At 44.5% G+C, this 10,000-nt stretch overlaps 1 protein-coding gene across 1 annotated transcript in view; it reads left to right on the top strand.

Annotated features, from left to right (window-relative positions):
• LOC135094289 (protein ecdysoneless homolog) overlaps positions 1-10,000 on the top strand; it is a 34,593-nt gene that overhangs the window by 23,004 nt on the left and 1,589 nt on the right. The window contains 9 exon segments of the mRNA XM_063994280.1: positions 2,203-2,344; positions 3,733-3,912; positions 4,107-4,265; positions 5,004-5,116; positions 5,118-5,181; positions 5,183-5,225; positions 5,788-6,155; positions 6,157-6,304; positions 7,473-10,000. The exon segment at positions 7,473-10,000 is cut by the window's right edge and continues 1,589 nt beyond it. Coding sequence (XP_063850350.1) covers positions 2,203-2,344; positions 3,733-3,912; positions 4,107-4,265; positions 5,004-5,116; positions 5,118-5,181; positions 5,183-5,225; positions 5,788-6,155; positions 6,157-6,304; positions 7,473-7,882 — 1,627 coding nt within the window. The 3' untranslated portion in view covers positions 7,883-10,000.

Raw genomic sequence — 10,000 nt, 5'->3', positions numbered from 1 at the left:
GAGAGAGAGAGAGAGAGAGAGAGAGAGAGAGAGAGAGAGAGAGAGAGAGAGAGAGAGAGAGAGAGAGTAGTCACCGCTTTTTCTTAATTTTGCTGACGTTAAAAAAAATCACCGCTTTTTCTTAATTTTGCTGACGTTAAAAAAGTGAGAATATTTGAAACGAGGTGCTAAGAGAGAGAGAGAGAGAGAGAGAGAGAGAGAGAGAGAGAGAGAGAGAGAGAGAGAGAGAGAGAGAGAAAGAAAACGGGGAAAGGAGAAAGGAAAAGTTTCTCCTCTCTCTCTCTCTCTCTCTCATCTTCATTCTCGCCCTAGGCCAATGCTCAGAAACGCTATGATCTCTCACCACGACTAATTCCAAAGGCCATAGATGATCAGCCAGGTTCTCAAGAGTGTTTCTCCCGTTAACAGTGTAGAAATCTTGTCAGTCTGCCTGTACAACTAACTGTATATACACAAACCAGTGCAACTTCATCTAGAACCTTTGGAAAGAAGTGGAATTGCGAAGAGGAACTGAAAATGTAGTCTTAAGTTTCTCCCCCGCCCTTCATTTCTCTCAGTGTGTTCAATGCGTGACTTTCATTTGAGAATCACAATGTTGCTATTTATTTATTTATTTATTTTATTTATTTTTATTTTTTTCACACTGAGCATCATTTCTGTAGTTGGTTTGTGGTGTGTGTAGGTCGGGCTCATGTTTCGCTGCTGCCTCCTCATCATCTTTCAGTTGTAATATATTTGCTGATATACGAGGATGCTTACTACTACTACTACTACTACTACTACTACTACTACTACTACTACTACTACTACTACTACTACTACATCACTTTATTTCACTTTTCTTCTTCAGTTGGCAAGGCAAGTTTTGAAATATCTTGTTCTTCTGTCTTTTTTTCTGTCAATTCGCCATTTTTCTCCTCCTCCTCCTCCTCCTCCTCCTCCTCCTCCTCCTCCTCCTCCTCCTCCTCCTCCTCTTCCGGGAAACACAAGGTCGTGGTTTACTTCCATTTTTTTGTGGTTTTCTGTTTCGTTTTTTAATTGTTTTGTACCCATGTGTGTGTGCGTGTGCGTGCGTGCGTGTGGTAAGAAGGGCAGAGCTTTCTTACTCTCTCTCTCTCTCTCTCTCTCTCTCTCTCTCTCTCTCTCTCTCTCTCTCTCTCTCTCTCTCTCTCTCTCTCTCTCTCTCTCTCTGCGGTTTCCCTTTTTCCCTCATCATCACAGTCTTAGGTCACTTCCTTGCCGCTCTCACCCACTCTCACTCTCACTCTCCTTCTCCCACTCCCCCGTGCATCTCTCGCCCTGTCCTTCCTCCGCCCCTCACCTGCTAATTAGCCTCGCCTCCCCTCAGGAAAAACAATAATACGTAGAAATGGCGGAAAAATTTGAGGTCATGGGAACTTTTAATTACCTCATAAGAAACAAACTACCCATATTCTCTCTCTCTCTCTCTCTCTCTCTCTCTCTCTCTCTCTCTCTCTCTCTCTCTCTCTCTCTCTCTCTCTCTCTCTCTCTCTCTCTCTCTCTCTCTCTCTCTCTCTCTAGCAGACAGATGTGCGTGTTTAATTAACCTATCTATCCCACAGACAGGTGAATGACTCAGTAGACAGGTGCAGACAGGTGTATAAATTATTAACAGACAAATGCACTGAGGAAAATAAGACAGCTGTTAATAGGCGCATATACTAAGAGAAGAAAACGAAAACAAACAGATCAGTTAGCGAAAAGATTAGTGTTTGCACGACAATAGACAGGTGCACTGAGATCAAGACAGGTGTTGAGACAGATGCGCTGATATCAACCCATACTATTACTACTACTATCATAGTTAAGTGTATGGACCAGCAAATCTAACTTAATCTAACCTTCCTAATCTCTTATCTAACCTTCCTAACACCTGTCCAATCTCCTTAATCTCTCGTATAACCTTCCCAACTCTCATCTAACCTTCCTAACTCGTGTCTAACCTTCCTAATCTCTTATCTAACCTTCCTAACACCTGTCCAATCTTCCTTAATCTCTCGTATAACCTTCCCAACTCTCATCTAACCTTCCTAACTCGTGTCTAACCTTCCTAATCTTTTACCTAACCTTTCTAATCTCATAACCAACCTTCCTAATCTCTTATTTAACTTTCCTCACTCTTCTTTAACCTTCCTAACGTACGTAACCTTCCTAACTCTTATCTAATCTTCCCCTCGTCAGGTACCCCGGCAAGATCAGCAAGGAGCAACACGTGGCCCACGCCTATGTGCCCGTGGCGGTGGCGGCGCTGCTCAGGGAGTACCCGACGCTTGTGGGTCCAGCCGTGCACGCCTTCTGCAGGAGAGACGCCATTGATAACAAGGTACCGGGAGGGAGGGGGTATACACAAACACACACACAGAGAGAGAGAGAGAGAGAGAGAGAGAGAGAGAGAGAGAGAGAGAGAGAGAGAGAGAGAGAGAGAGAGAGAGAGAGAGAGAGAGAGAGAGAGAGAGAGAGAGAGAGAGAGAGAGAGTAGTTAGTGGTTTATGGGAAAGGTCAAATTGTGGTGAGACGTGTGTACGTGTGTGTGTGTGTGTGTGTGTGTGTGTGTGTGTGTGTGTGTAGGTTGCGTGTGAACTAGAAAAATGATCAGACGATGACTAATACGCGAGAGAGAGAGAGAGAGAGAGAGAGAGAGAGAGAGAGAGAGAGAGAGAGAGAGAGAGAGAGAGAGAGAGAGAGAGAGAGAGAGAGAGAGAGGGTGAACAAAAACATGATGTATAGTGTATTGTGGTCACTTTATGGGTCAATCAATGGGTGAGGGGTGAGGGGGAAGGAGGGGGGCAAGACTGATCTCCCTTCTCTCCTCCCTTCTCTTCCTTCCTTCCTCCTCTCCCCTTTTGGTATGTAGGTCACATGATCCTCCCTCCACTTCCTGATGTATGGGAGGAGGAGGAGGAGGGGGAGGAGGAGGAAGAGGAAGGACATGAGGAAGAAGTGCGTTTTGCAATCATAGCATTGTCTTAGAGAGAGAGAGAGAGAGAGAGAGAGAGAGAGAGAGAGAGAGAGAGAGAGAGAGAGAGAGAGAGAGAGAGAGAGAGAGAGAGAGAGAGAGAGAGAATACAAGGGCAGGGAAGAAACCACAGCAATTATATAAGAAAAATTAAACAAATAAATTACACACACACACACACACACACACACACACACACACACACACACACACACACACACACACACACACACACACACACACAGGCCAGGTCACAGGTCAAACAAATCCCTGGGAAAAGAAAAACAAAATAGGAAATGCCCATCCCTTGCCTGGTGTTCTAAGTTGGTCAGGTGAGGTCAGGTGAGTGGCAGCCGTAGTATCTTTAAAATACTTCCCAGGGGTTAATGTATGTCTAAAATGTAGTGTGCATGTTAGTTAATATGTTTGTTAATATGTTAGTATGTAATGTGGATTTTTTAATTGTATAAGGCTTCCAAGAAATAAACCGATTATTATTATTATTATTATTATTATTATTATTATTATTATTATTATTATTATTATTATTATTATTATTAGACCCCCAAAAAGGACCCAGTTTATAAATGATAATAATAATAATAATAATAATAATAATAATAATAATAATAATAGTAGTTGTAGTAGTAACTCAGATTAAAGCAAATGAGAGATCAGTTCATTCACGTCACACACACATACACTCTAGGGCCTCACCTTAATTAGAAGTGTGACTGTGGCCGTCCTCTCGACAGGTGCTAAGAGTGATGCGACACTTCCCGCCGGAGACCAGAGTGACTACAGCAGTGCGCTTCAGCAAGGCTCTGTATGCGCAGCTCACCTCGCAGCGCTACTCTCCTGACACACGCGTGGGATGGGACCTGCCACACCCTTCCAACCCAAACTTCAAAGTGCACGATATTGGGATGAAGCTGGTGAGGAGTGGAGCTGTTGTGACTAGTTTGTAGGATTGAGTAAGGGTTGCTGTGATGGTGTGACCTGTGTTGGTTCTGTTTTGTATCTTTTAACAGTCTCTGTCTGTCTCCCTCTCCCTTGTCACTGCACCCCACACTGACACACCTTCTCCCACTAAAAGGAATGTCACTAATCTCTCTCTCATGTGTTTCAGGCATGTGGGTTTGAGTTGCTGGTGTGCAGTGCTGGTGGCGTCACCCCATCCTCCACCCCCACCGCCACAGCCCCGGATCTGCCCACCCAACCCCCTGCCGCCCCGGATCCCCGATGGCTGCGCTACCACAAGGCGCTCACCGAGAAGGGCTACTTTAGGGTAAGACGTTGTGGCCCTGTGTGTTTCTTGGTGGTGTGGATGGTTCTCATGTTTGTCACTTCCCTCCTGAATTTCATGCTGTTGTTGTATTGTGTTTTTATTGTTTCCAGATGGGTTAAGTGTGTTATGTTGATTTATTTTAGAAGGGGTAGTTTAGAGGACAGCTTTGTGTTCAAAGTGTGTTTGTTTGTAATGGTGTTGCATCATCCATTTCCCTCAGTTTCATCTTTAGTGTTAGCATTTTTTATTATTTCCATGTAGGTGAAACTTATCATTGAGACTGTGTGTGCCAAGACCGTCCATAAATTTAAAGAAAAGTTGGATAAAAATTGATATGTAGATGGGACAGCATGAGTCTAGTGTGGCTCTTGTACTGTATTTCACTACTGGGTAAACACAACTAGGTACACACACACACACACACACACACACACATAGTTGAACAGTGTAAACTACTAATAGCTGCACTGTAAATTACCACTAGTTGAAGACATTTAACATAGTTTAGTGGTGTGTGTGTGCGCGAGTGCGTGCATGTGCAGTGCCTTGTCTGGATTGTGCAGGATTGCTGGCCTGGTATGTAGATAGGTTTGAATCCTAGACACAGATAGAGAGATACATTGATTAATCTTTATTTCCCCACAGATGCATATGCATAAAAAAAATAAATAAACCTAAACTCACACATGGAGAAATACTTCAATGTGTTGGCCATGACTAACACTGGCACACACACAGGGTGAGCTGGAGGGGTCTCAGCTGTACAGGGACCTGGAGCAGAACGCGCGGCAGTACTTCCAGAGCCATGTGGTGCAGGGCCAGGGCAGCCAAGATGGCGACGACCTCACCCTGGGGCGCCATGGTGGTCAAGCTGCTCTCCAAAGTCAACGTGGACCATGAGTTCTACAAGGAAAGGTCAACCCCGCCTGGTGCCCCCCGATGGTGAGGCACCCGCCCAGTGTGGGCCGTAGCCTTCCTGTGTCTGCGTCACTGTTGTTCACTCTTGTCTGGGTGGTGTGACGTCTTGTCCTTCTTGTAGTGCATGCTGTCTCTCTCACTTATCCTTTCCACACTCCCTCAAAACTTTTTCCTCCTGTACCTTCTTCCTCACATTGTCTCTCGGTAAGTCACACACATTCTTTTCTTCTGCCTTCCTCTGTATTTCATTCAGCATTTCATTGTATTGTTGTGGTGGTGCATGCATTCATTCATTCATTCCTTTTATGCCAGTCCCATAATAAGCTGCTGTGAGTGTGAACTGCAATTTATGAATGACTCCAACATAAATGTAAATTCTGTAAAGCAGGGTCAAACTCATGATTATAAGTCTTATATTTTCATAGTTTTTTTCTAATATTATGAGAAATTCGGACATAACTTTTCATTAGTGACATTTGTAAATTGCGATTCACATGTGACAGTTGTGGTCAGAGTCAAGTACTGTGGCACACTTCCCTGCACTGTGTGTAGCAGTGCCCTCACAACAGTCTCAAGTCCTGTGGTCAGCTGAGAATCTATTAATCATCAGTTTTGTCAGCAGTGGGAGAATGTAACATTAAAGCCAAATGGCTACACAGTGGAAGTGAGTGCATAGTATTTACTGGACCACTGCTCGACTTGCCCCGCCTCCCCCTGGTCCGGCCTCACCCTGCCGCTTCCACAGATGACGGGTGGCTGCAGATCACGCCTGATGCACTGGACGGCCTGCTGGAGGCCAAGTATGGCAAGGGTGACGTGCCCCCGCGCCGCCTCGGAGAAGGAGATGATGGACTCGCTCTCTGCTTTCTTCGGCCACATGGCAGATGTGGAGGGAGCGGAGGTGCCCCAGCGGAAGATCTCCACGCTTTCCAACCCCAAGCGGAAGAGCAGCCAAGGTGGGAGGAAGGTCTCCACATCACTCCTGGGCCAGCATCACCTGCGGAAGGTCTCGGCACAGTCTGCGGCATCGGACGTCTCCAACTGTTCTGAGATGTCGTCATTCTCCAACAAGATTGACTTCAATGCAGAGGCTTTCAGTGATGCCATGGCAAACATCCTGGGTGAGTATAATAAACTCTGGTTACTTTGCAAAACATATACACCAGGCAGCCTATATTGGCTTCCATAACAGAGTGGTACTTGCTAGCTTTACACTAGTGACATATCATTAAAGTAATTTGGTTCTCTCTCTCTACCCCTCTGATGCTGCATTTCTTCCAGCAGTGTCCCCTAATAGATAGATGGCCAATGCAGAAAAGTCTAACTCTCTCTGTTCAAATACTTCCTTGTTGCTTGTTTAGAGTGACGTTGCCTCTACCACTAACCATTTCAGAGCCTATGAGGCATCATGGTTTGCAAATTTGTTGTAAGCAAACATTTGGATCATTATGACAGTTTGGCACAGCTTGTTTGACACTGTGCCCCTGATTGATGGCACCACAGTGCATTGCAACTGTGTTTCATGAAGGAATTCACTGTTGGCTGTGTGCAGGCAAAGCTGGCAGGAGCTGATGAGACACTCTCACATGGGGAAGGGTTTGATGTGATGTTATGATGTGTATCACTCCACTCCTTATCCCTCCACTCCTGTCTTCCTCTTCCTCTGTCCTTGCCTTCCTTCTGCTATACCCAGTATTTACACACAACAACATCATGTCAAACCTTCCCCAGTCAAGATGTCTCTTCAGCTCCTGCCAGCTTCACTTGCACAGCCAAGAGTGAATTTCCTTCATGAAACACACTAACAATGAATGCACTGAGGTGCCACCAATCAGGGCATAGTGTCAAACAAGCTGTACCAAAATGTCATACTGATCCAATTGTTTGTTTAGAAGATATTTGCAAAAACATGATGATGCTCTTCATATGCTCTGAAGTGGTCATCAGGTGGTGGTTGCTACAGCTGCAATAACTGTCTTTCTCTGCTCATCTGGCTCATTCTTGCCAGTTCACATATTACAAACATCCAGCAGTCTACCATCACTTCACCTCCATGCCTGCAGCTTTGCCACACATTAGCTATCACTTCCTTTACCTTCTTCCACACATTTATTTCCACCTACCGTCTTCTCATCATCAAGTCACCAAAACTCCTTTCATCTCCCCCTTCCAAAACAACAACTTGTTCTCATTACACTCTCCAAGACACTCTCCAAAGACTGCTGCCATCACAAACACTGCATTATACCATCAGTGACAACAAGCAAATATCACACACTCCACTTACAGAGTCTGGAGTGCCAGAGGACGACTACTGGTGCAACTCTGAGGATGAATCTTCAGGCATGAGCAGCTACGAGGGGGAGGACGGACAGGACGTGAGCCTGAGCCGCAAGTCCTCCAACACCTCCCAGCACTCGGACGGCTCCTCCTCCTCCACCTCCTCTTCCAAGGGCGCACAGATGAGGCAGTACATGAAGGAGATGGAGGAGGAGCTCGCCGGCACAAAGATCGCAGACACTCTTGCTCCTACTGCTGCTGAGGAGGACGAGTTTGATGATGTGGAGGACTTCTGCCCAGTCAAGGTGGACCTCCAGGCGGTGCAGGACCTGGTCAAGACGTACACGGCCCAGAATGGTTTGCCCGGCCCGGCGTCGACGCTCCTCACTTCCGTCGGGATGAAGCCAAAGAATGCGTAGGCGGTGTGGGGCAGTGATGAGTGGTATCGCTTGTCTCTGGAATGTGGATATGTTGTTTGTTATCTTCCTTACTCACAACAAAGCCAGTCATCCTTACTCACAACAAAGCCAGTCATTGTTCTTGCATGTCTTCTTCACATGGTTAGGAGACTTGAGACTCATATTTTGTCATCCTCCTTACCTTCTTCACTCACTGTTCCTTACAACAAAGCCAGTCCTTGCATGTCTTCAGGCTGTGTTAGAAGGTGTAACACTCATAAATTCTGTCATCCTCCTTACATTCATTCTATAAAACTCATAACTTGCAAAGCCAGTCACTTCTTCTCGTAATGTCTTGAAACAATAGAAAAACATTCAGAACCCGGCATTCTTATAATACTCTTAAAACCTCGGTCACTTATTTTCTGTGCATGAACTCTCAAAGCCAGCCATTCACACTCATCAGTCGTGTGTCTTTTGTGTTCTGTTCTTTTTAGTCTTTGTTGTATAAATATCTGTTCCTAATGCAAACTCTACTACCTCTTCTTTATGTACTTTCAGTTTCAAACCAATGGTTTCTGTCTGTCTGTACATTGTCTGAGGAAATGGGCTGCACCTTTTCCTATAAACACAAGCAGGAGATGCCCAAGTGTGTCTCATCATTGCACGAAAGAAGTATTTAGTTAAGTTACTCTGTTACTCTTGAGACCTTGCTGCACCTCTTCTCATAGACACACAAGGAGGTGATGCTTCAGTCAGATAACTTTCTACCTCTTCCTGCAAGCCAAGGGTAGCTGCCTTTCATGACTTCTTGCCCTCCTTTTTTGCACTGCCATCAATTATCACTTGACTTCCTTCCTGTATGCTCTACACTTCTTTCCTTCCTTCAAAACCATCAACTCTTTTCTCAATCTGCCCTTTCATCACTTCACTCCTTCATGCTCTGCGAAGTAATCTCCCTCCTTCCTTCAGAACCATCACCTCTAAATAAGATAATCTATACTTTCTTCCTATATAAAGAATGGAAGACTTTTACTTACCTATCTATGCATCCTCTCTTCCTATATAAAATGGAAGATTATCTAGCTAACTTGTATCAATGTTTCAACCTCTATGTGTAATGGAATGAATGACTGCCTGGCTTGCTTACAGAGAAGGACATTCCTGCCTCTCCTAACCTAACCAGCTCACTTCTGAAAACTGGGAGCAGTTTTAAGGCCTCTTAATAACGATGTATATAACTCATGGGCAGAACAATGGATTGACAATGTGTTGGCCTTCACAGCATCATAGTGTCTACAATTACGATACCTTCCAAAAACCATGCGTTACCTTCTAGGTCCTCTAAAAACGTACATATTCAATTCCTCTAAAAGCATGCATATACAATTTCTTATGAAAAATCTTTGGAGAAATTTATATAGGCTTGCACGTTACAATTTAAAAGCTTTCAAAAATGTTCATTGCAGTTTCTGTCTGTCTGTATACCACCAGGCTTGCAATCCCAACACTGGGCAACACACACACACACACACACACACACACACACACACACACACACACACACACACACACACACACACACACACATTCTTATATCCCTGGACCATTTTGCGGACCACCCTACTTACACTACACCCCAGGAGCTTAGGCACACCACAGCTGGCCACACACTTCCATAGAAAGGCCCAACAATTTCTAAGCTTTAAAACTATGGCTGCTTTATTTTCTTCCTGTATATTTACCAAACAGTGGCTGCTAACCTTCCCCTCTTCCTGTGTGCTGAGAGGGACATTAATCTCTTCTCCTGCCTTCAGTATTACACAACCTTCTGAACCAATGAGGCATAAGCAGGAAGAGGATTGTTTGATCTGCTCACTCCTAACATCTCACAACCATTACTGTTTCCTTCTGCCTCAACCAAAACACCTCTGATAACAAGAGGCACAGTAAGGGTTATTATATTCTTGCCTTTTGAAAACTGAAACTAACTCTAACCATTTATATACTCTTTTTTGATATATATTCAAGATTTTTTTTTTTTTTTTTAAGATATATAGCATTGCTTCAAATATATTTCTTGCCACAAGTATGCATTGACACAAAGACTTTACATTAGTGATTCTGATTTGTACTGGA

Source organism: Scylla paramamosain, chromosome 45 (genome assembly GCF_035594125.1).
Source record: "Scylla paramamosain isolate STU-SP2022 chromosome 45, ASM3559412v1, whole genome shotgun sequence".
Lineage (NCBI taxonomy): Eukaryota > Metazoa > Arthropoda > Malacostraca > Decapoda > Portunidae > Scylla > Scylla paramamosain.
Note: the sequence above shows the minus strand (reverse complement) of the source record. Positions and strands in the feature narration are given on the sequence as shown.